The sequence below is a fragment of the Thrips palmi genome, unplaced genomic scaffold (genome assembly GCF_012932325.1).
Source record: "Thrips palmi isolate BJ-2018 unplaced genomic scaffold, TpBJ-2018v1 HiC_scaffold_3, whole genome shotgun sequence".
Taxonomy (NCBI): Eukaryota; Metazoa; Arthropoda; class Insecta; order Thysanoptera; family Thripidae; genus Thrips; species Thrips palmi.
In genome coordinates this window covers 7287394-7315261 of record NW_023144630.1, presented here as the reverse complement: position 1 = coordinate 7315261, position 27868 = coordinate 7287394, and the positions used below count along the sequence as shown (strand labels likewise).

At 46.4% G+C, this 27868-nt stretch overlaps 2 protein-coding genes across 16 annotated transcripts; one reads left to right on the top strand and one right to left on the bottom strand.

The window, feature by feature from the left end:
• Window positions 1–335: 335 nt before the first annotated feature.
• On the bottom strand, window positions 336–13510 carry LOC117648682 (heat shock 70 kDa protein-like). 10 transcript variants are annotated; one of them, XM_034391351.1, is made up of 16 exons: window positions 11853–11993; window positions 11656–11746; window positions 10368–10565; window positions 9515–9657; window positions 8960–9089; window positions 7978–8192; window positions 7107–7349; window positions 6415–6711; window positions 5556–5751; window positions 5021–5169; window positions 4416–4545; window positions 3509–3753; window positions 2765–3007; window positions 1944–2288; window positions 1028–1367; window positions 336–971 (listed from the first exon to the last, which is right to left on the bottom strand). In XM_034391351.1, exons 3-15 carry the CDS (start codon window positions 10561–10563, stop codon window positions 1053–1055), a joined length of 2847 nt encoding a protein of 948 aa, XP_034247242.1. In that variant the 5' UTR covers window positions 10564–10565; window positions 11656–11746; window positions 11853–11993; the 3' UTR covers window positions 336–971; window positions 1028–1052. The 10 variants fall into 10 exon arrangements, with proteins under 10 accessions (XP_034247242.1, XP_034247241.1, XP_034247244.1 ...); XM_034391350.1 differs by lacking the exon at window positions 336–971 and having other exon boundaries at window positions 993–1367; window positions 11620–11746; XM_034391353.1 differs by lacking the exon at window positions 336–971 and having other exon boundaries at window positions 993–1367; window positions 11679–11746.
• On the top strand, window positions 11873–27868 carry LOC117648680. 6 transcript variants are annotated; one of them, XM_034391344.1, is made up of 16 exons: window positions 11873–12013; window positions 14987–15221; window positions 16079–16218; window positions 16808–16955; window positions 17606–17844; window positions 18049–18285; window positions 18444–18740; window positions 19403–19678; window positions 20525–20758; window positions 20831–21073; window positions 21655–21900; window positions 22243–22473; window positions 23095–23443; window positions 24119–24258; window positions 25075–25262; window positions 26162–27868. In XM_034391344.1, the coding sequence occupies exons 2-16, from the start codon at window positions 15014–15016 to the stop codon at window positions 27396–27398; spliced, it is 4413 nt and encodes a 1470-aa protein (XP_034247235.1). In that variant the 5' UTR covers window positions 11873–12013; window positions 14987–15013; the 3' UTR covers window positions 27399–27868. The 6 variants fall into 6 exon arrangements, with proteins under 6 accessions (XP_034247235.1, XP_034247234.1, XP_034247237.1 ...); XM_034391343.1 differs by lacking the exon at window positions 11873–12013 and adding an exon at window positions 12348–12620; XM_034391346.1 differs by lacking the exon at window positions 11873–12013 and adding an exon at window positions 12763–12784.

Genomic DNA, 27868 nt, shown 5'->3' with positions numbered 1-27868 from the left:
GCACCTTGTTTTCTTAACTACTGGGATAAGAATGGATAGTTGACGACTGCATTCATTAGTTAGTGTTGAAAAATTCAATAAGATACTGTATTACTGTAAATTGTTTGTTTATTTACTTTATTATCACTTGTAAGATTTTAACACGTGTTTTGAGCCTTGATGGTCGCCTCCCACAAACCTTGTTTCATTAGAGAAGAGTTGCGTTGTTTCTAATTTTAGGTTTCTTTATGTAAGTTACCTTTTATTGCTATGCAGTAGCTTCTGCACTGCTAGAGCAGCCTCAATCTGATGTAGAGTAGACACTAGAGGCTAATTGTACCTGATTCCATATTTTCGTTTCCCGTGTCATTGACTCTGTTAAAATAAACAAGTTTCCACAGTACATGTGCACTATGTTTTACCCAGGATTAAACCCTCGTCCAAACTTAATCATATTGTCTCCATGTCGTCGTGTCCTAATATTTGAGATCACACCTCTAGAGACAACACCATGAAGAGTAAGGATAGAGGATAAGTAAGGATAAACCTAGAAACAACAGATGTGGGGGCATGAGAGCCCCTACATTAATTTATACAATGTAAACAGGTCAACGTAAATTAAAGGAGCAAACAAGAATCCTTCATATATCTTAATAAGCTGCTCCAATAAAGAATTGAGAATCTGCCCGGGAGAATAACACACTGCTGACATCGGAATATAAAAACAATACTGTATTCATAAATTTGACGAGATGAGTCCACTACCTCCAAATTTGACACTTCACTTAAAGCATAAGTCGGATCAAAATCAAACATTAAAGGACATGTTACCATACTGAGATACAAGATTTTTATTTTATTTTTAAAGGACAGCAACAGTTCATGCTTCAGATGCATCAACAGATGACACTTATTTTTATCAGAGGAACAATCTTCTATCACGATTCAGATGCAAAACAATAAAGACACTATTTTCTCTTCTTTTTCAAAACCAATAAAAACAAAACAACAAAAACAATAGACACTATTTTCTCTTCTTTTTCAAAACCAATAAAAACAAGAACAAAAATGTTTTATAACTCTTGCCGGTTTCTTAGTAACTCTTCCAGACGCCTAAGCTCTTCATCGTCCTGGCGCTGGTAGCGCTTCGCTTTTTCCAGCATTTCGTGGATGTCTTGATCGCTGAGACGCGACTCAACAGAAGAGATCTTGACCTGGGCCTGCTTCATTGTCGTGGGCTCCACAGCCGTCACAATCAGGCAGCCATCCAGGTCGATTTCAAACGTCACGTCGATAGTGGCTAGACCAGCAGGCCTGGGAGGGACGTCCACGGTGAACTCCTTCAAGCAGTGGTTGTCCTTCACGAACGTGCGCTCCCCCTGATACACCTGCAACGAGGGCACCACATGGAAGAGCGCTAGAAAGATGGGATTCAGGTAAAGGCTTCGAAAAGTGAAAAGGTGGTTTCACTTAAGGATCGAATCGATACTAATACAGAGTAAACAGGAAATACTCTGGGAAAAATGGTTCTACGAAAAAAAAGGGTATGAGTGAAAATTTTGTCTTTCAAAAACATTGTTGAACCTAGAAATCGACATTTAGTCAAACAAGAACAGAATACTTGTTTACACCACTATAACGCTGCAATTTCACTAAAATATCTGAAAATTTAACTGGAGTCATAATTTATTTCGATTTTCCAAAGTCATAGAGAGATTGATATTGTTAGAAGTAAAATCATGCAAAATTAATCCTGCTACAAAAATACACAATCAATATTTGTCGCAGACAAGGTGGGCTGTTAATTATGATGTTGAAAGTTAAAGTTTGATGTTGTTAAATTATCCGTTCGTTACAATACAACAGGGTAAAAAGCTATTTGTTCCAAAATAAAACATGTCGCTAAGAAAGTTAGCAATGAATGTGTCATTAAGTAACGACATAATTTTTATCAATGAACTTACAAAAGATCCACATTGAATCTGGTTGTCTTGCACAGTGGAGAAGCGCTTGGTGTTTTTCACGGGGATCGGGCTGTTCTTCCGGATTAAGGCAGAAAAGACTCCTCCGACAACCTCGACGCCAAGGGACAGCGGGGTCACGTCCTTGAGCTTGACCAGCTTCTCGACGGTCTTGTCCCCCGACAGGATGGCGGCGTGCACCGCGGCGCCGTACGCCACGGCCTCGTCGGGGTTGACGGAGTGGCGGAGCTCCTTGCCGCCGAACAGCTCGGACAGCATGGCGCGCACCTTGGGGATGCGCGTCGAGCCGCCCACCAGCACCACCTCGTCGATGTCAGCGTGGCTCACCTGAAAGTCAGCGCAGATGTCGTCACAAATAAGGAGAAAATACTATGGAACGCCGCTTTGAAATGCAGGGGGGGGAGAGAGGGGGAGAGAGAGGGGAGGGAGGGGAGAGGGGGGAGAGAGAGGGGGAAGAGGGGGGGAAGAGAGGGGGAGGAGAGGGGGAAATAGGGGGAAAGAAGAAGAGAGGAGAGAGAGAGGAGGGAGAGAGAGAGAGAGAGGGGGGGGGGGGAGGGGGCAGTGAGCGACAGAGAGGGGTGAGAGGGAGGCAGAGAGAGGGGGGGGGGCGGCAGAGAAGGACAGAGATAGAGGGAAAGAGAGACAGAGGGGAGGAAAAGCCAGGGGAGGAAGAGAGGTGAGGAACGGAGGGGAGGGACAGAGGGGAGGGACGGAGGGGAGGGACAGAGGGGAGGGACAGAGGGGAGGGACGGAGGGGAGGGAGGGAGGGGAGGGACAGAGGAAGAGGCAGAAATGAGACTAACCCGCGCCTCGGCCAGCACCCTGTTGGTGATGTCCATGGTCCTCCTGAACAGATCGCCACAGAGGTCCTCGAAGCGCGCCCTGGTCATGGAGGCAGTGTAGTTGGTGTTGTGGCGCGGCAGGTAGAGCTTGGCGGAGGCCTCGTGCAGCGAGGAGAGCTTCCGCTTGGACAGCTCGCACAGGGCGCGCAGGTCCTGCACGGACTGCTGGTCCAGGTCGGAGATGCCCAGGCGGGTCTTGATGTCCTGCGGAGCAAGGTGAGTGTGAGAAGTGCGTCTGAGAATACTGGGAATGGAAAAGTCTCGATCGACACCCAATTTTGAACGAGGTATTCTTTGTCGCCCAAATTTGGATGAAAATTATATTGTCGCCCAAATTTGGGTAAGGTAAGGGTGGCCAGGTAGTATCCTCATCCAAGTTCGGGTGAACATGGTTTCCTCGACCAAATTAGGGCCATAAAATGGTTCTCACCTAACTATGGGCAATGACGAATACCTCGCCCAAAATTTTAGTCCTGATGACTCTTTCATTTTCAGTGAAGCTGTTCCGATACACTGGTATAACTGAGGTGTACTTGCAAGCTACATTCAAGCAAACAACTGTATCAAGCGTAGAGCAGAAATGATGCCCCATTCCAAGCTACTAACTTACTGATCACAAACTGCACGGTAGGAAGTCTATGGTGACATAGGTGATTTCAAGGGAATTCCTGGGAAAACCAGGAACCGTTTTTACCGTGTGCTTACGTTCAAAAAGTGCTCCATCATGCGGACGTCGAAGTCCTGCCCTCCCAAGTGCGTGTCCCCGTCCGAGGCCAGCACGGTGAAGTCGTTCCCCCTGATGGTCAAGACCGACACGTCGAACGTGCCGCCGCCGAGGTCGAAGATGAAGACGGTCTTCTGCTGGGCCGGGCTTTTGGTCAGGCCGTAGGCGAGGGCCGCCGCCGTGGGCTCGTTGATGATGGACAGCACGTTCAAGCCCGCGATCATGCCTGCACGAGGACAAACAAAAGTAACTGCGTTAAATTCAAATCACAACACTGGTAAAACTAAAGCGTAGTTGTACGCTTCATTCAAGCGTACAACTACGCTTCAAGACTGTACGCCCTTCTTGAAGCGTACAACTACGCTTCAAGGCAATTCCCCCATGCATTTAGATAGGAAGAAAGGAGCGCATGAACTCTTGTACGCTTCAAGAAGGGCGTACTGGCTGTACGCTTCACGAAGGGCGTAATAGTACGCTTTAGTTTTACCAGTGCATAAGAGAACAAAAACTTCAGCTGCTTCATAAGACTCGAAAACCGCACTTGGAAACCAAAGTTTATCTTACACCGAGGAAGCTTTAAATCTAGACATGTACAGTAACTCAAACTCATAATTGACCCTTGTTAAAGAAAATTAAAATATATTAGATATAATCCGGTTATTTTAACATTTTTATGTTAAGAAGAAGATTTAAAGTTTGACATAATGGTAAAATTGAACAAAGCACGGAGGAATTGTGACAGTCAAACGCAGGTGGGTCAACCCATGGGTCAACGCAATATCAGAAAACTAAGCACTCTGAACGACTCAATTTTCGTAAAAGTGAAGGAGTAGACAGTCGAGGAGTCTCTGATGAGTGAGGGGACACCAAGTCCGAGACCAAGCTCACCCGCGCTTTTGGTGGCCTGCCGCTGCTTCTCGTTGAAGTAGGCCGGGACGGTGACCACGGCCCTGGTCACGGGGCACCCCAGGAAGTTCTCAGCTGTCTCCTTCAGCGACCGCAGAACCATAGCCGAAACCTGCAAGTGGATTAATTGAGTAGATGTGCAGCAGACATAGAAAAGGGGAAACTTTTTAAATCTTAGCTCATTAGCACGAAGTTAAGCATATGCATGAAATAAACGAAATCTTGCGCAAAAAGACGCATAAGGCGCTTCTATCCTGCTTGGCTACGCACAAATTCGTGCATTGAAAAACGTAAGCCCAGATCCGTAAACCATAAACAATGTGAAGGATTAGGAATGACTGGGAGTACAACCCTGAACCACGCACAGTGGAGCAGAGGACCGGTGGAGGCGGACGCATTGCTTCCGAATCGCTAAATAGGACTCGAACCGAACGTGTGACCCCACCAACAGATTGCTCTCCGAACGAGGAATCCATTGGTGGGGTCACACGCTCGATTCGAGTCGTGTTTAGCGACTCTGGAGCTCAAAACGTGTATAGAGTTTAGGCCGCCTGCGCCGGTCTTCTCTGCTCCGCTGTGCACTGTACCTCCTCCGGAGTGAAACTCTCCTTCCGGCCGGCCGCGTCGACGACTATCTTGGGCACGCCGCCCTCCTCCACCACCTGGAAGGGCCAGTGCTTGAGGTCCTGCTGGACGTCCATGTCCTCCCAGGACCGGCCGATGAGCCGCTTGGCATCTGCCGGACAAGGGCAAAGTTGCAAATAGAACTGCACAGTAAAAAGTTCCGTACTTTCGTACGGAAATAGTACAGTAAAATATGATAGGATGGTACGGAGAAAAGTACGGAACGTCCGTACGTGCTCCATTTGAACCTATGTAAACGGGTACGGAAGAAAAGTACGGAAGTTCCGTAATTGGCTAGTACGGACGGTCCAGGCAAATTATTGACCAGACATGTTTCGTACTTTTTCCGTACTTTTTTCTCACAGTGTCGTAGACAACGGGCCGCACGTGTACTGAAGGCTAAATTTTAGTCACAAATACTTCGAAAAATAAAGCAAGCTACTTTTCTTAGAAAGGGCTACAACATTGTACGGTTTTCAGAGTGTGCTAGAAACTTACCGAACACCCTCGTCGAGGCCGGCAGGTCCTTGGCAGCGTCCCCCACGAAGGCCTCGCCGTCCATGAAGGCCACCACACTGGGAGTGGTGCGACTGCCGCTTTCATTGGCCATCACGTCGACCTTCCCCTTGCGCCACACCGCCACCACCGAGTAGGTGGTGCCGAGGTCGATGCCGATGGCTGGCCCATCGGCCCCCTGAGAAAGGGGACGTTCCACAGTGGGCCAGAAGACCGGTGGAGGCGGCCGAAATTCCAGACGCGTTTTGAGCTCCAGAGTCGCTAAATGGGACTCGGATCAAACGTGTGACCGCACCAATGGAGGAAACCATTGGTGAGGGTCACACGTTCGGTTCGAGTCTTGTTGGGCGATTCTAGATCTCCAAACCGCGTCTGGAATTTCAGCCGCCTCCACCAATTTTCTGGCTCAAAGAGCGTTCAATAACATCAATTAAGGGCACTTAAAAGTACATTCGTTAGAGAAAGAATTTAAGTTTAACGTAAGGATAAGGTGTGACCTAGCAAGAGTGCGCACGGCCGGCGCCGGGAGCAGAGCGCCTGCGAACCTCCAGGTAGGCTAGCCCGCAACACACCCACGCTTAACGGGACAGCATCCCAACTTCGCAGGCGCTCCAAACGCCATATAATTTAAGAATCTAAACGCGGTTTGAACTCCACAGTCGCTGGAGGGGACTGGAACCGAACATGCGACATGTAACAGCAATCCATTGGTGGGGTCACACGTTCGGTTCTGGTCCAATTCGGCGACTCTGGAGCTCAAAACGCGTCTTGAGTTTAAGCCGCATGCACCGGTCTTCTGACGCACTGAACTGTTCAGTTTGAGCAGAGAGCGGTCACTGACCTTGGTCCTGCTCTTTGGCGGCGGCGGCGGGTTCCTGGGTCCGGCACCGCTGGGCCCTGCGCCGTCCCGTTGCACGGTCTCGGTGCGCTGGTGCACCTCGGCATCGACGAGCACCACGCCGGTGTTGGCGGGGACTTCCCCCGACAGCCTGGCCGCGTGCAGCGCCGCGCCGTGCGCCACGGCCTCGTCGGGGTTGACCGACACCCGCGGCTCGCTGTACGCCTCCCGCACCATGGACCGCACGCGGGGCATGCGCGTCGAGCCGCCCACCAGCACCACCTCGTCCACCGCAGTCACCTGGAGGACACAAACAGAAGATAAAAACACTACAGATTCCGTCACTGAAAACATTACCCAGATAGCTCCCAGACAATTCTTAAAAGTATTTCTACTTCAAAACTGCGACAATGGCAAAATGAAAAGTTCTCCACCGAACTCCAATCGCGTAAACTACAGTAGGCCGGAAAACCCGTGCAGGCGGCCAAAATTCTTGACGCGTTTGGAGTGTCGGAGCCGCTAAATGAGACTCGAACCTAACGTGTGACCCCACTAATGGATTGCTCTCCGGACGAGGAATCCATTGATGGGGTCACACATTCCGTTGAATCCCATTTGGTGACTCTGGAGCTCGAAACGCGTCTCGAGTTTTGGCCACCGGCACCGGCCTTCCGGCACATCCACTGTGCACTGACCTTGGCCGCGGCCAGCGCGCCCTCCATGAGGTCCTGGACTTTGCCGAACAGGTCGGCGCAGAGGTTCTCGAAACGCGCCCGGTTGATGGTGGCCTTGTACTCCAGGTTGGGCTGCTGCAGGTACACGCGCACGGCCACCTCCTGCAGGGCGGACAGCTTCCTCTTGGTCGTCTCGCAGAGGGCGAGGAGCTCCTCCAGCGACTGCGGGTCCAGCTGCTGCACGCCGTGCTTCTGCCGGATGTCCTGCCAAGAGAGGGAACAAACAACTTTGAATTTAAGTGAACAAATATTTAAAATTCCTCATAAATTTCAGATCACATGTCTACGTAAAAATTTGAACGTGATATTTACACGATTAAAGTGCAACGTGTTTCTTACACGAGTTAGTGCAACGTGTAATTTAAACGATTTTGAGCAACGTGTAATGAACACGATTTTGCGCAACGTGGAATTTGTGTAATACTATGCGTAGAAATGCATCAATTTGAGCAGATTTGAGCACAATTTCAGGCACAACGGCACAGTAAAATCATGCATCAGCACGTACTAAATAGTACATAAGAAACAAATTGGCGTGATGAATTTGAGTGAATTGCAGCCACATTTCACTAAACTTCGATATGAAAGTCACTTATTTTGGACGTGATATTGTGAATTCCGACAACAACTTACAAATTTTCAAGAGAACTGACTAGAATTCGACTTAAATTTCACGGATAATAGGAAAGTTTCAGGTAAATTCGACTAAATTTCGCGATTTTAGCAAATTTAGAAGAAATTGCAGACTAACGTGCGCGAAAAGCACGTATATCCGAAACATCGGGGGAGACAACATACAGAAATTGAACAGGGGATTTTATAGTGCACCTACATTCTCGAAGTGTTCGAGGAGCCGCTGGTCGAACAGGCTGCCTCCCCAGGCCGCGTGCCTGGTGGCGGCCTCGCCGCCGTGCGGCCTGACCCAGGCGTACTGAGAGCGGCCGCCGATGTGCAGCACCAGCACCGTCTTGCCCGCCAGGCCGTAGGCAGTCACCGCCGCCTCGGCCTCGTCCGGCATGCCCAGCACTTGGAAGCCCGCCGCCGCACCTGCAGCACAGAGAAAAGGAGATTACATGGGAAAGACAACTATAAAACTAAAGCGTAAGTGCATGCTTTAAAGTCAGACATTAAAGGGTTACCGCTTGAAGACGGCTCGCCCCCTGGAGCCTAAAGGGCGTACTCTGGAAACCCCCATGTTTAGACCAGGGACCGTTTTGGGCCCCCGGCCTGAGCCCGGGTCGCCTTGGATTTCCAGCACTTGAACCCGACCCGCACTGCAGCACAGAGGAAACTACGCTTACAGTTTTACCAGTACAGCGGCCGAAACTTCAGACGCGTTTTGAGCTCCAGAGTCGCTAAATTGGACTCGAAACGAACGTGTGACCCCACCAATGGATTCCTCGTTCGGAGAGCAATCCACTGGTGGGGTCACACGCACAGTTTGAGTCCTATTTAGCGACTCTGGAGCTCAAAACGCGTCTTGGACCGCCTCCAGCGGTCTTCTGGCCCACCGTGCACCAATCAGTCAGTGAGCATTAAGAATAAAAGTCAAAACCAAGATTATAATACAGCGTGAGTTAACGATCATCACTAAAATTTGGCTAAGATTTTATTTTACTAAGAAGCCCCAAATTACAAAAAATAAGATACTTAGGGAAATTTTGGCAATGTTGTCAAGGGATGCAAAGACATTACATAATCGTTTGAGCACGCATGGCTCAATGTGCAATTCATTTATGTGCAGTGGAAATAAGGTGAACGATCGAAACGCTAGTATTTACTACCACACTGGCAAAGGACAGCTCTCAAATAACCTGCTTCTCTGGTGGCTTTTCGCTGAGGTTCCGTGAAGTACGGTGGCACTGTAATGACTGCACAGGGCACTGGCTCATCCATGAACATCTCGGCAGCCTCTTTCAGAAACTTCATAACCATCGAAGACACCTGGAACAAGTTACACACGTATCTTAGCTTCACTCGCAAAGGCAGTCCCGTGGCGAATCGAAGCAAATAAAATACTTCAAAGAATTTCAGGGCGTTAATTTCAAAGGATAAAAAAATTATGTACTATGGAAGGGAAAATTTAGTTTGCGGGCAGAAAGGTTCGTCCCCCCTTTATCACGTAACGTTTGCCGAGCACACAGTGGGCCAGAAGACCGGAAGAGACGGCCACAACTCTTGACGGGTTTTGAGCTCCAAAGGCACTCGAACTGAACGTGTGACCCCACCAATGGATTCCTCGTTCGAAGAGCAATCCATTGGTGGGGTCACACGTTCGGTTCGAGTCCCATTTAGCGACTCTGGAGCTCAAAACGCGTAAGGGATTTCGACCGCTTCCATCGGTCTTCTGGCACACTGTGATACGTCACCTCCTGCGGCGTCAGCGTCTTGCCGCCCCTCGCCACCTTCATCTTGAGCACGCCGCCGTCCTGCAGCACCTCGAAGGGCCAGTCCTTGGCGTCGTCCCGCACCGCCGCGTCGCCCGCAGAGCACCCCAACAGCCGCTTGGCATCTGTCGGGAAGAAATACAGAGTGCCTCAAATCAAATACAAAACCGTGCACTCACCGCAGGGCGTGATAACTTAACATTTCCAAACAAAACCTTTTAACTTCGCTAATTGAATTGTAAAATTCGCGTGAAATTGCTAACTGTTGGAGACAATAGGTATTGTTGGAACAAGCGAAGTTCGAAATTTAATTGGAATTCGGTTCATAATATTCTTATCTCAAGTTCTCCACGAAGAATTCTAAATTCTTAAGCACAACCAAGAAGTGGCAAAATTCTTCCAAAATGCGAAATCTTTACTTGGATTCGCATTGTTGATTACAAAGGAAAACCCTTGTTACACGAGAAGAAAGCTTCGTCTGAATGGCACTAGCGCCACTATCTTTTGAGTGAAGGAAATTTTTTCATAGGGCATTTGAAGGGTAAGGCACCCAGAATCTGAAGAAATGTGAAATTAATGACACTTTCTAACAAATATCACACTAAATTGAATGAAACTATCATTTAACTATCGATTAACACTTTGTTATAAAAGAATGTAATTTAGTTGTCAATAGGAGGTCAGTTTCATTAATTTGTTAGTAAAAAAAATTGAAATAGGTAAATGACACAAAAGTTGTGAAATTTGAACTTACATTGTTATAATCAAACCTTCACAGCAATGTAATTAATATAAACTGACATTCTTTAACAGTGATTGTCAGGCCCTGCCTCACCGTAAACCCTGCACTCCTGCGGCAGGTCCTTGGCAGCGTCCCCGACGAAGGCCTCGCCGTCCATGAAGGCCACCACACTGGGAGTGGTGCGGCTGCCGCTGTCGTTGGCGATCACGTCCACCTTGCCCTTGCGCCACACCGCCACCACCGAGTAGGTGGTGCCGAGGTCGACACCCACACACAAACGCGCCGCCATGTCTGCAACATTCAGAGAATACACGCTTAATACCCAAGGACTTTTTGAACGTAACTTATGCCATATCGGTGCAAATTATGCACAAATTTGTACATGCACTACTATTAGGAACAACTTGCAAAATACTACAAGTACAATATGGAACTAGAGTCACTAATATACATGATGTAAAATGTAAATAGCCACCATGTGCACAAGAATGCACTGAGAAAACCTTACAAACTGTTTTGGGCCTTACAAAGAAAAGTAGTTTGTATAACAAAGTATTTTGAGCATACGTAAGCTTACAAAGAAAATACTTCGTAATTTCCAAACTATTTCTTCGTATAACAAAGTATTTTAGTTTGTTATACGTATGCTCAAAATACTTCGTAAGGTTTTAAGAGTGTGGCAATAGTCATGGATAATAAAAATACATCAACATTTCCTGTGCACAAAAACGTTCAAAACGTGCGTTAGTCTGACGCGGCACTTTCCTCCACCACGCTGAGAGGTCGCACAGGCCCAAAAGGGACCGGAAAAGGTTTGTTCTTCAAGTTTTAATATAATCGCGTCAAGCAGCAGCCAAATCATAGCATAGTACGCATACGATGCAAAGCCCTTCCATATGGAACGCGCTCAATCGTCAAGTTCGACGCCAGGCCAGAGAAGTGTTTGGGAATATTCCTGTATATGTGAATTGATTCATATACATTTATAGGAATTTGACTACAATTTTTTACAGTGCACTGTCTAGTAACTTTAACACCTGAATTCTTACTTCCGATCCAAGACGCAATATCCCTTTAGGATTAAAAAGCACGTGAAGCAAAATAAAAGACTTGGCATGAGAGAACTCCAGCAGGACAGACCGGAAGTCAGAAATCAACCAGGTTATTGACGACCATCACATCAGAAGAAAGCAGACACTCGTTGTCTTAACTGTTTAGATCCCAGACGACTAAAAAACCGAAAGGAACATGCAAAACGTATGCTAAATTCCACATACATCCTCCAAAACAAAAGCTTTCCACCCGGCAAAATCAAAATTCACTTTCGGACTTGACTTCACTTCATCCAACTTCCGGTCTGCGACCGCGCAGGAGAACGCACCGCTCACAGAGTAGTCCACCCACAGCAAGGGTTATGTTGACTGAAAATTTCCGGACACCGATTGTGCCGTGTTGCTCAGCAGACGGCAACGCTGCAACCAAGTCCTAGCGTAACACGCCGGGCGACACAACCCAGCGCAGCACTCCCCCCCCCCCTTTCCCCACACCTCTCCTCACAACACTTCAGCCGCGACTCACCGATAAGGATATCCTAACCTAGCAGCCACTCGGTTCGCGATTTTTCTTCTGGAAATTCGAACAGTGACCGGCGTCCCCTGTGCCGACCGCACCACGAATGACTTAGAGGAGACCAGGACCAACGACGCTGCGAGACTCAACACCAACACCAGCCAACCTGTGTAAGTGAGCTGCCTTAGTGTGCGTTTTGTTGTGATCGCGCGGTTTGCAGACGGATTCCGAGTGGCGTTTTCGTCGCTCTGTCTCTCTCGCACCTATACGGGACGCGCCATGAGTGCGAGAGAGACAGAGCGACGAAAACGACTCTCGGAGTCAGAAAGGGGAATACTCGCCTTGAGAACAGCATAAGAGGCCCACGCGATAAAGCAAGATGAGAGAGAGAGAGAGAGAGAGAGAGAGAGAGAGAGAGAGAGAGAGAGAGAGAGAGAGAGAGAGAGAGAGAGAGAGAGAGAGAGAGAGAGGGGGGGGGGGAGGCAGAGCCGGCAGGACGCGACAGAGTATTCCCCTCGCAGCTGACTCAGCGTCTCCCCGTTCATGCGACGTGATACCTCTCTCGACAGGGACAACGGCCAGAAGCGTAGCAAGGTTTGCCCTTGCCCTCTACGGCGTGTCACTGGTTCAAACTTCAAACTTAGCAAACCGGAAGTTTGGGCTCACAGCCTGAATCGTGCGTGCACCGCAGAAACCGCCATTTCACACTGGCAACGGATGTGCTCTTCCATCCCTGGATCGGCTTCTCAGGAATCGAACTAGGTTCGGCAATCTCAGGTAGGAAAGTAAGAGACGCGTAGCACACGGTGTTCTAAACCACCTATTAGCTGGGCGTCCGTAAATTTTCAAACGGCTTAACACACTGAAAGTGCCCTCAGTGAAGAACAAAACGATTGTAGACCGGAAACAGAAGAAGAAAATAGCTTTTGGCAACGTACAAGGTAATTTTTATATTCAATGAAACTTTCTTCATTATTTGTGTAGACAACGAGCTACTAGTAGCAGTAAATTGGGGATGATGCATCTGCTTCCGGTTTACACACTTCATCACTTAGGGCTCTGCCTACAGTGTTCATTACAAAAGCGTAGCGTTTCCGGTGAGGTTTGCTTTCATTCTTTTCTGCCGTGAATTTGCCAACTCCGACAGTTGCCGAGACCAAGTTTCAGCCCAACACCGGAAGTGGAACTAATGTTAGTATTAGACAGAAATGATCCCTTATATAGGGCCTGTTCTCACCTGATGTTCGGTACGACAAACGCGCGATTAACTTCGTGAGCGACTTCGGGGCAGCTGAAATGCTCCTAGCGGCGAGACTCCTCCCGAACAGGAGTTCAGGGAACCATTTTATCGTTTAAACAAGTTCGTTACTTTCGTCGCCAGGACCGCCAATTCGTCCAGAAATTCAGGCCTGAGTTCATGAGCAGAGTGTGTCTTGCACCCTAGAAGTTCCCGTTCACCAGACCACGCTTACCTTTCTCTTCGGTGGAATCAGCCACAGTTTCAGGCGGCACACCGACTTCCTTACCTAGGTCAGGATATTTGCGTCTCGGGGCGGGGGGCACGCGGTCACACGGGCAAGAGCAACAGCTGCCGGACAGACGGGGCTGGCAACCGTGCGGGCTGCAGGCAGGCGGTATCTCCAAGCCGGCCAGTCAGTCAGTCTCGTGTCGCCGTGGCCGCCGGTCGCGTCTGGAGCCGTGCAAGTGCCGACGGGGAATACTGTGCCGGCGTATCGCGGGGAACACCGCGTAGCCAGAGCGCGTCTCTTGGCGTACACTCGGTTGGTCCCGTGGTATGTACACTGTTAATCAACGCAGGCTAGGTGTCATCCTTTATTCGTTTGAATGTGAAATTCTAGTCGACCGCGACACGTAACGAATGGAATGACGTAGCCTAACGAACCGAGGAGGGCTCAACTTGTATTTTGGTGGGTGTACGCTTCCTTTGAAAGCATGCCGAAGTATTAACGTGAATTTGAAATAGCGGCGAGATATATGTTTCCAAGTGATATGAACAAATTTACATTTTATCGAATAAGCTTTTTCGACGACTAGTCGTCACTTTTATCGAATAACGGCGTGTACACACGTTGGTTAGTCGTGCGCTGTGTCCGATGGGTATTTGCCTAAGGGAACCTTTCTCTAAGCACTTTGTTCCATTTACTGTAGCCGGATTTGGGGCGCAATTAGACCGTCAAATTTTCGTAGGCTTCAGGGTCGGTGCGTAGTCCTGGGGGAGTGAATGTCCTCTAGCTTGGACGATCTAGGGCACTCGAAAGATGCTCTGGCCTGTAAGTAAAACTAGCTGGAGCCAGATCTGAAAAGGTTTTATTATTGTCAGAAATATATTAGCGGTGGGCCGGGTGTGTGAGTCTTAGAAACCGGAAGTATGCATTCCCTCCTCTGAACGTTGTCTTGGTCTTTCCCCAGGAACGCACCGTACTTGCAACCGGAATAACTTCAGATGTAATCTTTGTTTTCTAGCCGTGCGTCCTTAAATATTTATGACCTTTGTTAAAATTCTCGCACTTCAGACTTAGTCCATTGTGTGAACACTTCCAAATGCATGCCTGGAAGTATGCACTTTCAATTGCATATGGGTGGGGCTGCGGGGGCAAAGCATGCAGTTTGCAAGAGCACTTGTCGAAGTATGCATTTTCCAGTATGCATTTCCAAGTATTCATTAGCAGGCTTGCATTTGTGAGTGTACTAAGTATGGCGGTACAGCCATGGTTCACTTTTTGTAATCTTCGTGATTCGCAAACGCATCTCAAACGTAACTGACAAATAAGTACACACTTGCAAGTGCATTCTTTCAAGTTCTCAACAAATGCATGCTTGGCGCTGTTGTAACTCGATGCTATGCATAGGTATTTGCATGTGTGTACTTGCCAAGTATGCACTTTGGAGTGAGTACTTAGTACACTCTAAATGTCTGACAATGAAATTTGACCTATCTTATTCGTATGTTGCAGTGAGTTCGTTGCAAGCATAATATAAAGCAATATTCCTTCGTAATACGAAGAAAAACCACCTGCGCCTTTTCCTTCGTCTTATGGTCAATTTCTTCGTAAGACATTTAGAGTGTAGTTAAGTTTGTACAGAGCAATTGCAGTATGAAACAATTTCCCTGTGAATTTCAGTGAGAGTTATCCACCCAAGGCGGCGAGATGCCGATCCAGGAAGTGATCGTCGGCGTGGACTTCGGCACCACTAACTCGGTGGTGGCCGTCTACCAGCACGACGGCGTGGAGGTCCTCACCAACGACATCGACAGTCGGAAGACGCCGAGCTGCGTCTACATCAATGACAAGGATCGGGAGGTCGGCGAGGCGGCTCTCCGCATGGCGCCCAGCTTTCCTGAATACACCATCCGGAGTAAGTCTACGGTGTCAGTCTTCCTGAACGGGTGTTCAGGGAGGTGTTTTGTCACGCTCGTTTCAACGTGATGTGAGAGTGAGGTTACCTTCACTGATTTTCTAAGTGTAATAATGAACCAATTTATAAAGCAATAACATTTTTAGTGCATTAGTAGCGCTATGAAAAAGTTATTCCATTATAAGTGCAATAATTATTGTATTGCATTAGCGCATTTATCGCTTTATTAGCGTAGTTATCATTTCATCACACCAAATCTGTTAAAATCTGGACCCAGACCGGCCAAAACCTTAGAGACTTATTGCATTTTTGATGTGATAATATTTTTATTGCTGCCACAGATGCGATAATTTGAAGGAATCGCACTAGCCTCTCTATCGCAGCAAATAGTATGAAACTTACCACATTAGAAGTATCAGTGTTATTGTTCCTCTGGTGTACACACGAGTCCGGATTCCCTTTAAACCCACGAGAAAAGTGAGGATTTTATAACATTTTCGTATGTTTTTGAGTGTTCCGTGTCACTTGCACAAAATTAGAATAACTTTCCTTCAAAATCTACACTTCAAAATTTTTCGATGAAATGTTTAAAAAAAAAAATTAGTGATTCCCGGAGAAACGATTTTTTCAGTTGGTAACCCCTTGGAGTGTTCCTGGCGTGAATTTACCCTGTGGATATTAAGGAGAAAGTTATGCCGAACGTACCCGTGACACAGTAGTTACTCGAAAAATTGGTTTGAATACTGTGTCCCACCTATGTTTGGCGTGAAAATTCTTTTCGGCCTTCTCACGGCGGGACGTTTCATTCATGCCCTTTGAACTGTGCGGTCTCTTTATCTGCCTTAAATTATTTTCAGATGTGAAATCGGTCCTTGGAGTAACAATGAGCGCACTTGGTGATCGAGTTCCCTTGGGTGCTGTCCGAATCGAGGGAACCTCTCCAACTAATGCGATTGCTGTGAAAATCGCCAACATGAAATGTTTCCAATCAGAAGAAGTAAGTTGTTAGTTTTTGTTCCCACTGGAAGGTGACTCTCCAATGAGCAAACGCCATCCGCCTCACTTCTGTGCTACAAAATAAATGTGAAAAGTATTTCTGATGAGACCACAGAAAGGGGAACAGAGTTGGGCAGACGTGAGACAAAAGTAGGATGGACGGTCGTCCTGTTCATTGGAGATCCACGTAGGATGTATATAATATATCCTTTATGTGCACTTTTAAGCACAGTCAATCGCGCCCAAGATCATTGCATCGTTTTTAAATTAAGGTTACACGGTTCAAATTTGATCGAAATCGTTTACGCTTTAATCCAGATTTATTCAACTGTCAAAAGGAATGACCCTCTATTCTTGCACTTTCATTTCAGAAACTTGACATCACATGAAACGATTATGACAAAGTGTCACGTTCCTTTTGATAATTGTGTCAGGCTCGTTTGAATGTGAAGAAGGTAATTTATGGTCGATTCACATCCAAACGAATGTAAAACAATTTGATCAAAGCAACGTGACATTTTGTCCGTTCCTGGAATGAGAGTGCGTTGACGTGCAATTCAGGATAATAATGTATTGAATTTCTTTCTAAGATTGCAGCCATGGTGCTGCTGGAGCTAAAGAAGTCTGCGGAGGCGCAACTTGCATCGAAATTGAATGAAGCGGTGAAAGTGAACAGAGCCGTCGTCGCCGTGCCCTCGTACTTCGGTGCTTGTCAGCGACGAGCCGTGATCGATGCGGGTAAGTACTGCACAAGATCCGGAGTGTGCCTACACTGCATGTCCAAGACAGGCATGCACCAGATGACGTGCACTCTAAATGTCTTACGAAGAAATTTATCATAATACGAAGGAAATGGCGCAAGCATAATACGAAGGTGGGTTTTCTTCGTTACAAAGGTTTCTCTCTGTATTTTACAATGAAAAAGCTTAAAATATTCGTATTACGAAGGAATATTCGTATTATATGCTTCGTATTATGCTTGCGCCGAATTCACTGTAACATACGAATAACCTAGGGCACACTCTCAGCACGTTACTGACTTTTTCCTCATTAATTAAGTATTTGTATAAACAGCAGTAATACTTAGTATTTTCAAAATGACTAATTTCCTTTGTGAAACTATGTACTAAATAAATTTCTCATAACATTATTTAACATTTCCTAAGAAGATCTTTAAAAAAGAAAAAGTACGTATTATGCTTGCACAAACTATTTGCATCAGTACTGACAAAATGGTCAAAAAGTCAATAACGTGCTGAGAGTGCAAATTTCATTGTGAGACATTTAGAGTGTGGGACAAACTGTCTCACACGGACACGGAATTGTCTTACGCTTTCAAATTGTCCTACGTACAAGGACAGTCAACGACAGCATCGTCTCTGTTGCAGCGCACCTGGCCGGCCTGCAAGTGACTGGACTGGTCAACGAGACCACAGCTGCTGCCGTTGCGTACGCGCACGACCGGGAGGACCCGAAGACCGTGGTCTTGGTGGACATCGGCGGAGGCGGCAGCAGCATGTCCGTCGTAAAGGTGGAGTGCAACCAGGTGTGGGTGCAGGCGCACTCTGGGCCTCGACTCCCCGGTGGCGAGGATTTTGACAACAAGATGATGGAGTTCCTCGGACAGGTGAGGCCTCCTCATTGTTCCAAACTGTTACTCTTTGCCTCTGACGGCTCTCTTCAGGGATCGAACGGGCGCGGGGGAGCGTTTTGCATCGACTCCGCCGTTCCTATGCCCCCGCATATTGAATGTTAATACTGCCTCACACTGAGTGCGCCGCTGTTGCAATGTCTTTGATGATTTGGAATGTATTGCTTCAATTGTTGGCAGTGTGTCGAGAAAGATCTCGGGAAGGAGGTCAATGACCCTCATGACCGTGAAATTCTGCGCTCCCATTGGGTCAAGGCGAAGGAAAAGTTGTCGCGGATCCCGCAAGTATCCTTCGTAGTCTTCTTGCCGGGAATTGGGCTGGAGTTCGCCGCAGACGTGAACCGGTCCGACTTTCAGGCGCAGTGTGGAGATCTTTTTCGAGAGATCACGGATGGTCTTCTCAGAACACTGGAAGGGGTAAGGAAATGGGAATCCTTCTAGAAACTAGCCCGCGCAAGTGGTCAAAACTATCAACTTTATTTCCTTCTGCGTAGAGGCTCTTGAAATAAAATTTGGCGCGCAGATAATGTTCGTCTGAAATATTTGACTGGATGTTGTCTGTATTGTTTGTTTAGGTACGTGTTGATGAAGTGCACGAAGTGCTCCTTGTCGGTGGGTCCACCCGGATCCCCCTCCTCCGCACCCTCATCCAGAAAGAATTGCCGGGCAAGCCGCTCAGTAAAGCCATCAACCCGGACGAGGCGGTGGCCGAGGGTGCCGCCCTCTTGGCAGCAGGTTTTGTCGAAGTGAAGCGAGAGGTGCTCTCACTCAAGACCGAGGTGACCATGGCGGAGAAATGCAGTATTTTTGCGCGGAACACTGAACTCCCGCAACGTCGGGATTCCTCAAAATTTTGGAATCAGGCGATTGAGGTAACCTTCGGATTCACGAGCGTATGTTTTACTCAACATTCTTTCGTGCAATTTTTGTACGCGGTCTCACCTAAAGTTGAGAGCACGCGTGCTTTTCGTGGGAATTTGCGCAAATCTACTCGGTCCACGTAAAAAATTTGTTGAAGTTTCTTCCTTTAAATGATTGTGTACATATTAAATTACTTTGTACACACTCAACATCTTATGATCGTTTTTATACGTATTACGATGGTTTTTCATCGTAAGGTACGCATAAATTTGCACATGCGTAATATGCTTAATTTTTTATTGTATTACGCATGAATTTTATCGTATTACGCATGTATATCATCGTATTACGCATGAATTTCATCGTATTACGCATGAATTTTATTGTAGTACGTATGTTCTCATTTCAACGTATGTTACGATGGTCCTTTCATCATAAGAATCTGAGGGTGTAGTTTTTTGTGCAAAAGCTATGCACAATTTTAAAATTTAATAACTACATTGTACTGAAATCCTCAATAGGGAGTGACTGTACAATTTCTAAAACTTTCTCACCTACTTCTCATGTTTCTTTCTTTGGGGTCAACGAAGGCAGTCGCCGAACGCCCGTGCTGAGCAGGCCTGCCTCCCACCGCTTCTCAAGGTCGAATATTTGTTTGTTGTGTTGCGACTAGGTTCATCAAGAGATCCAAATCGGGCAGCGGGCACCTGTAGTTAACTTTAGAAGAAGAGGCATGAAGTATGTCGAAATAGACGCAAGTGGGCTGCTGCATGTCCGCGACGGCGGTGGGGAGGTGAAATGCTTGTTGTCAGGGTGCCTTACTCCCGCCAGCATTGAGAAACACCGGAAAAGAATGGACACTTACAAGCAAAATGAGCTTACTGAATCAGAGAGAATCGAGTCCAAAAACGCATTGGATGAACTGCTTCGTATGGAGCGTGGAAAACAGGTCAGTCCCGGCACATGATTTTTAATGCCCCTCTTTTCATCGTAGTGAAGCAATGCGCTTTAACTAAGCACACTAAATTACAGAGAACTTTTTTTTTGTGCATAAGCTGTAGCTGTACACAATATTGAGCATACGATCCGATTTGCTCGAGCGCAACAAACGCTTTCTTTTGTGCTTAGTTTCGCACGTATTGCTGCATCTCGAAACGCATGCTCAATTTTGTGCGAATCTTGTGCACGAAGAAGTACTTAGTAATTAAGTGTGAGCCGAAAACTGACTCGTGCTATTACTCATTAATGAGTCTCGCCTGTTGTTGAAAAACTCTCTTCCCTAAGTATGAATAGGAGGATTGCACAAAGAGTAAGTAGCGTGTATCCTATCCTGTACTTCTTGTTAAATGCTTTTTACTCGTTCTTTAGTCTATTATCGCTGTTCGGTCACGTCCATAGAACGAGTATTGTGCTCACTGCTCTTTTCTGCCTGACATGGTTCATAATCAAAAGTACAACTCATACACACTTCTTTGTGCAATTCTGAAAGCAACGATGCATCGTTCGACATTCGAAAGTCACTTTGCCTAAAAATGAAAGGAAAATACTGAGCCTGTATGCGAGGTTCCTATAGTACAGTATGTATCTTGATTTCTTATCTTCCCGGTCAGTATTTACACCGACATGACACTTAGTGTACATTGATGTTGAACCACGTCAAAGAACGAGTCTGCCTGCTTTAATATAGTATCAATGTCCATGGGCATTACTCTATTGATGTTATTCGCTTATTAATTGTTGTTGTGTTGTAATTTTTCTTTTTAAATTTATCTATTTTATGAATGGTCAACCACAGGCTTTGCCAGACGATTTATTTCACAAGGAGGCCATGGAACTCCGAGACGAATGTGGACGACTTTTGGACTGGCTCGCTGAGAATAGTGACGAGCAAGCCAAAGTTTATGACGAAAGGCGCATCCAAGTTGAAGGACGGGTTGCTCATTTGCGTGATAAGCGAATGAATGAACAGCAGAGAGTGGCCGCAAAGGATAGACTACGTGAAGCATTGGCGGCTACAATAGCGGCTGAAGTAAGTACAGAATGATACTTCTACCACAAATCACCGAAATGCCACCGTCTGTACAACCTGTTTTTTCGGCAGATCCCTGAGGACCCGTTCCGTGAGAAGGCATTGGAATTGAAAAACTACTGTGAAATGCAGCTCGATGAATTTGGAGTGCATGAAAGTTCTTCGAAATCGAAATTAGACCAGGAACTTGATCATGTTCTGGAAAGGGTTAGCGACTTGGAGCGTCAAAGAGAGCGGCACGCTGAATTGCAGCGGCAGGAAGAAGCCAGAGCATCTTTTGAAAATGCTGTAATCAAGACCACTGTAAGCTGGACGGTACGTTACCTAAATGGTAGAGAGCTTGTGCCCCAGCACCGAGAGGTGAATCACTAGTGTACCTAAGGTCGCCCGTACTCAGTGTACTCAAAAGTGTAGAAAGGGCGAAATTCGCTAGTTTATTGACCAATTTGGCGTTGAGTGCCGTTTAAAACGCTAAAGGAAGACATAAAAGGTTTACAATTGTGAAATTTATTACTAACGCACAACCGAAAAGAGGGTGATACTTCAATGTATCGCCGTACATGGGTGCTACTTTAGTGCGTCACCCTTGAAGGGCGATGTTTCGCCCCGGAAAATAACGGCCAGTCTCGCTGATGTCTTTCTTTCGGTAACACATTCTTGTATCGCCCTTTTTTCGGCGAAACCAATGTGAACGACCTTTCTTGTGGTGAAACTTTTTGTGGCCGGAGACTTGTGGGTGCATGCTGACCACACACTCAACTATATGCTTCACCACGTTCACACTCCCAAGTGCTTTCCTCAAGAGTAACCTTGTCACTGTAACAGTCTTATTCACGGTCACTGAAAAGTGAGATGCTTTCAGTCGTTGTCATTGCTATTCGTTCTATAATTTGCAGGACAAAACCTCATTTGGGCACTATTTTGAAAAGATTATGCGTCTTTGCCATGATGCAAAACGTTGGCTTGAAAGTCGTGGAACTGCGGTGGATGTAGCCATTTGCAAACAACAGCATGAATCCTTTGATCGTGAAGTATCTGCCCTTGATGCAGAAGTCAAAAGGGAAATAAGACAAGCCGAAGAGCGAAGGCAGCGTGCTAAGGCGTCGGCTGACTCCATGCTCCAGGAGGCGCTTTCTGTTCAGGTAAGCGTTCATATTAGAGGCTCGTGTCTAGCAAGCAAGTCACCGTTGTTTTTTGTGTTATAATTATAAGTTTTGAGGTCTATCCGCTCAAAAACCTTGGTCTGTCAATGGAGACTTCAGAATCAACCTCTTCGCCTCTTTGAATAGGATTTTTAGTTTTTTTTCAAAACGCTGCTATGTTTGGAAAATGACGAAACTTGGAATATTTACCTTAGCATCATGGTTATGATAACAATGCCCGTGCATTGGACATGATCGAACATAGTGCGACAACAAATTAAAGAACGAGTAGAAATCAGTCCTTCAACCCCACGAAGTTCAGTACTATGCATTTTGTTTCAGATTCCGAAAGAAGACGACAGGTTGTACTCAGTGACCAAGATGTACGTTGAACATTGGAAAGAGTCGTTTGAATTGCTTCAGAAAAGCCCCTCAGAGTCCCAGAGTGTATATGAAAAGATAACGAAGGACGTGGATGCAGAGATGACTGAGTTTCGGCGACTTCAAGCTAAGGAAGCGGAAAGAGTGCGACTGACGGCGTTGATTGAAGCGACGCTAACAAATGGGCTGCAGGTGAGACCACACTGCAAATTATTGGCAACCTTAGCTCGCTCACACCGCAAATCAAATCAAGCTTCGGGGTAAACTCGCGCTTCAAAGAAGCGCAGGGTTGCCCTAGGCCGAAGTCTGCCATGAAACGAATTTACTTTCGTTCCAAGAGCGTGGCTTAATGTCACCCTCTTTTGAGCATTGTGTGTCGCTCGTTTGACTGGGAATTCAATTAACTAAGGCTGTCTCTTCAAACGAGCATGATACAATGCTTCAGTGGCATTTTTTCTCTGTCAACGTGATGCTCCTGGAATGTTGGTTCAATATGTTTTAAATATAGCTTTTACATTCCAAAAATTTAGCCTACCGTATGACTGAGTTCAATATTTCTGATTTCTAATTTTGTACGTTACATCCTCGGTTACGTCACAGTTTTTTGAGCACACGAATTTTTCATACAAATTTGTGCACGATTTTGCACAAAAATGGAGAAATGTGTGCAGTTTTTCGTACAAAAATTGTGCGAAAAGTTCGTGTGCACTAAAAATTGTGATGCCTCGTAAATAATATTTGGTATGCATTGCCCATCGTTTTAGGAACAATAAGGACCTTCATTCCCCGTTGTTTTGTTTTTTTTTTTGACAGGAGTTCAAGGATAACCAGGACGATGACAGTCTCCTCATTCAGCTCAAAACATGGTATCGGAAATGGTTGGATAATAACCCTGAAGCTTCCAACCAGGATTTAGATCTCTGTCGGGCTAGGGTTGACGAGGTGATGGAGAGCTTGCGTAAGGCCAGACATCACCAGTTGATCCAAGAGAAAGAAAGTTCATCAGTCCAAGAAGCGCGCAAGCAAGCCATTTCGTGTGCTGAGAAACTGTTGTTGGACTTTGGCTTCAAAGAACTTTCTGTTTCCAAGAGCTCTCGTGCTGCATACGTCCCAGAGCACTTCACTCAGACTGCGGATGAGGAACCCATGGACGTTGACACTGGTAAGGTACTCGGGCGGAACTTGAATGCAAACGTCTTTTTGTGACCAGACATGTTCTAAGAATTCACTCTCATTCAAGGAACGTGACATCACGTTGAAACGAACGTGACAAGATGCCACGTTGATTTGACCATGTGTCACATTCCTTTGGATGTGAATCAGCCATGAATTATCTTATTTACTTTCAAAGGAATGAGACACAAGGAACGTTCGTTTCAACGTGTTGTCACGTTCCTGGAATGAGAGTGTTACTGATTGTACGGAAGAAGTCACCACGTGGACACCTTTGCTCTACGTTTTTATTTATTTATTTTATTTATTACGGCTAAATCCGGGGCCGTTAAAAGCTCCCGTTGCCGTGTACGTACCGGAGGCGTCGCCTCCTTGAGAGAGGAACGCGAGCGCAAGGGGAAATCATAGTGATGGGTGTTCAAATCCAATGAATTTCAGTCGAATTTCGGTGAACAAATCCAATGAATTTCAGTCGAATTTCGATGAATGACAGTCGAATTTTGGTATAAATTTGATGAAATTCAGGCGAATTTCAGTCAAAATTCGATGGATTTCAGTCAAAATTTGGTGAATTTTCATCAAAATTCAATGAATTTCAATCAAATTTTATTGAAATTCAGTAAAATTTCGCCTTTGCATTGACCTGCGATTTAAATGTTTTCAGGGGATCAAGCCAGTAATGAAATTAAAAATGGAGCCATATTTGACAACAATACCATGATAGAAGTATGGCAAAGCTTTCAGCAGCCAGCTGATCGACAGCGTCCTGAACTACTTTCCCACCGATCGCCTAACCAGTGTCAGGTACGATGTCAAGGCCCTATTGAGACCGGAGCGACTTCAAAACGACTGTAACGCACACTTCACAAATGAACGTGATAGTGCATGTTTCATTAGAGATTGGTAAAAAAACCTTATGCCTTGTGCCTTATCAGCGCTCGTAACTTCCATCTTAGGGCAAAACTGAGGACCGTTTTTCAATAGTTACAACCCTTTCCCAATTTTTCCGAAGTATTGAGCCATGATTGCACTGCAAATCCAAGTATGGGACAGTTCCACTCATTTAAGGTGAACCAAAATGTCTCACGCTTGCAAGCGTAAGCCACATTTGTTCCACGCTCGCAATTGTGAGACACGGTTTGTCTTTCATTTGCCAGCGAGGGACTCGTGGCATTGAACCACAGGCACCATGTCCCACACTAACTGATCAATGTTTCACACATGTGTCGTAACTCGTAGCATATGTGGTTCACACTTTCTAGCGTGAACATTCCGCTAACGCTCAATGGTGAGAGACTGTCCCACACTTTTGCAGTGTGATCACAATCGGGTTTGCACTGAATTGTGTGCACGTTTGATGGCAACTACTTGTATTTTTAGTATTCAGTGGACATTGCAACTGCAATAACACAGAATACGTTGCGTTCTTGGTGTAAGTGTCTCTTTGACACTGCGGCCAAACATGGAGAAGTCTACGGGCATCACGTCATGAAGCGTCCCGAATTTCAGTCTTCATTGAAACGCATCAATCACTTTATCATGCGCCGCCCGGCGTGTACTTGCAGGCTAAGGGACCCTCTTGCTGTGCAAGTTCCTAATTCAATGATTTTGTCCTATCAGGCAATACTGGAGTCCCTATCAGAGGAGGTAGCTTTGGAAGCGTTGGTGGTTGCCGGCTCGGCGGGACTCATGGCGCTTCTTCTGGACCGGGAGGTGACGGCTGACCAAGAGCTTGTGTCGCTGTCGGTGCGATACGTATCCATTACTGGTAGCCCAGATGAACGCCTGCTGCTGGTGCAGGACAGAAGGTGAGAGCGACGTACAAGTCTAAAAATTGAAAGGTCAGACTTCTCGCCACTCGTCTCGCCAAATTTTGGTCAGACAAAATGTCTTGCCACAAAATGGCGAGACTTGGTTGTCTGACCGCCGAAAAGGCGCCCATGGCGCTGCAGCGGAAAGGCGCTGATTGGCGCCTTTTCGGCGGTCTGACAACGAGGTCTCGCCATTTTGTGGCAAGACGTTTTGTCTGACCAAAATCGACGCGTCCTAATAGAATAATCCTAGCTGTCAGAGCAGATCCAAGACAATCCTAACTGCCAGAGCTGATCTAAAACAATCCTAACTGCCAGTGCAGATTTAGAACTATCCTAACTCTGCCGAGGTACCTAAAAGTGTTCATGAAGTATCTTCACTGCAAATCAGAGAATCTCAATGTACCTGAAATACATTGTCCACGTATTTATATAAGGATGAAACTTTGTAATAAGCCCTTCGGCGAGTGATTTCATGCAGTATGCTGGCGTCGCGGACTTTGAGAGAACACCGCTTTTCACGTGATGTGCAGTTAGGATAGTTCTGCAGTGGCAGGAAAGGTTAGGATTGTCTTGGATCTGCTCTAACAGTTAGGATTGTCTTGGATCTACCCTGGCAGTTAGGATTATTCTATTAGGACGCGTCGAAATTTGGCTAGACTTCATATCTCGCCATACTTCGGCGCGAAGTCTTTCCATTCAATTTGCAGTGAATGCATTGCGCCGCACGTGCTTTGTCCATAGCGTTTGGAATCTCAGTACGGAAATAGCAGAGAGATTTTCCTTGCACCCTGTTTGCATAATTAAAGCATCCTTTTCAAGATGCTTCGCGTCATTTGTTTTTCTTTACTGCAGGTGTCTCCAGCAATGTGTCTAATTGTGGGTTTTAATTTTAGGGCCTTTAATGGACAAGGAAAGGAGTTTGCCATCTCGCTATTCAGACGTTTCAAGGAGCTTTGTGAAAAGGCGGGTATTGCAAGCCAAATGCGTCTGGAATTCCTGAGTGCACCTGACTGTGGAAGCTTTGTGCCGTTCTTCGTTGCACTCGCACAGCAAGACGGATGGGGCATTTCGAGAGCTGACAGCATCTCGGAGCCCCTCGACAAACGTTTGGCCGTTGCATTCTACGAATCTGTCCACCCGGACGATGCCATTTGCGTTACCGTTCTCAGCACAATCGACACATTGAGGCAGAAATTTGCCGTAGATAGCAAATGGTTCCCAATGCTGAGGCGCCATTGCAACTTTGTCGGGGTGGATGATCCCTGGGTGACCTACACTTCATCTACAGAATTTGTGCTCCGTCACCGGAAAGGATTAGCTGACCTGCTATGTTGCGTGGTAAAGTCCGATCCGAAAGAAAAGATCATTATGGACTCAATCAATCTGAAATTGGGAGAATTTCTTTTTACTTCTTGCTTAGTAGCCTTTGATGGGGTATTTGCTCAGCTTCAGAGTGATCCAGACCAAGAGAAGGACTTGAACTCAGGCTGGAAATCAATTTTGAGCCGAATGGAGGGGCATGAAGCTGTTCTAATGGGGAACCAGTTCCAGGATTTCCTCATCTCAAGAATAATATTGACGACAGGAGTTTCCTGCATGACCCGTGAAAACAAGGCTCGCACATTAGTGGACAATGTAATAAGATTAGCAATCAATATCACAAAGCAATCGTTGATCGGCTTTGAGGACTGCCGAGTTGTTCAGCGTTGCCTGGAGTCTCAGGAAGACAAGTCGGGCGGTCGATATGACAAGCCCAACCACAAATTTTATCAAGAGCTGTTGTCATTTAGGGCAGAGTATTCTCGGGCCAGCTTTGATTTGTCGTGCATTCTTCGTCAAAAGCTTCGCCATGAGTTCCGGAAAGACGTGCCCGCCCTGTATGCAGCTGTACAGCGCGCTCTTACCGTGCCACTGTTGCCGCCCATGAGTGAGCGCTCCGCGGTGCAGCTCCGTCAGGGTGCCCGTCGGACCAACGCGGCCCTGCGTGTCTTCAACAGTGCTGCTGTGCCCATCGCGGCGCGGAAATACCGTCCCTTGAATGAAACTATTGCTAGAGCGGTAGCAAGCGTGCTCTCCAAGTGTCCCGAACTGAAAGGCACCCACCCGGGCTGCATTCCCACAGCGCTGTGACGTGGGTGGAGGTTCCAAAGCCATTGCAGAGAGTTCAAGGTGTGCCGCTAGATATCTCTGAATCAACATTATTTAAAGAGAATTTGGGGAAAAAATGTTTTCTTTGCAGGAATTGAACGTAAGCATTACAGGGGTGTTTGTGTTGAGCCAACAGGAAATACAGTTCTTGAAATCCACCTTACATGATTGTAATTGGGCTTAGTTTGTAGTATTATTCAGTTCCTTTAGTCTCTAAGCACTTTTGTTTTTGAATCATTTGATATCATAATTCGTATGGTTATTTTATTGTGTTATTTTGGCATTGTGTGCCCTGCTCAATTCCTGCATAGGTTAATTGATATTGTTACAATCACCAGTTTGAAATATTGTTTTGTGAAAGTTATCTTAATTGGCAGTTGCTGCCTCGTTGCAGTTGTATTCTTATTTTCTACTATCATGTATCAAGAAATTAAAGTTTATCTGAGAACTTA

What these genes read in the sequence shown, in the direction of transcription:
- LOC117648680 (XM_034391344.1), top strand. Translation starts at nt 15,014, where the DNA reads ATGCCGATCCAGGAAGTGATCGTCGGCGTGGACTTCGGCACCACTAAC. An exon ending in TCCTGAATACACCATCCGGA is followed by an intron (nt 15,222 to 16,078) that starts GTAAGTCTACGG and finishes AATTATTTTCAG; the next exon opens with ATGTGAAATCGGTCCTTGGA. An exon ending in TTCTCAGAACACTGGAAGGG is followed by an intron (nt 18,286 to 18,443) that starts GTAAGGAAATGG and finishes TTGTTTGTTTAG; the next exon opens with GTACGTGTTGATGAAGTGCA.
- LOC117648682 (XM_034391352.1), bottom strand. Translation starts at nt 10,563, where the DNA reads ATGGCGGCGCGTTTGTGTGTGGGTGTCGACCTCGGCACCACCTACTCG. An exon ending in AGACGCTGACGCCGCAGGAG is followed by an intron (nt 9,090 to 9,514) that starts GTGACGTATCAC and finishes AACTTGTTCCAG; the next exon opens with GTGTCTTCGATGGTTATGAA. An exon ending in TCCTCGAACACTTCGAGAAT is followed by an intron (nt 7,350 to 7,977) that starts GTAGGTGCACTA and finishes CTCTCTTGGCAG; the next exon opens with GACATCCGGCAGAAGCACGG.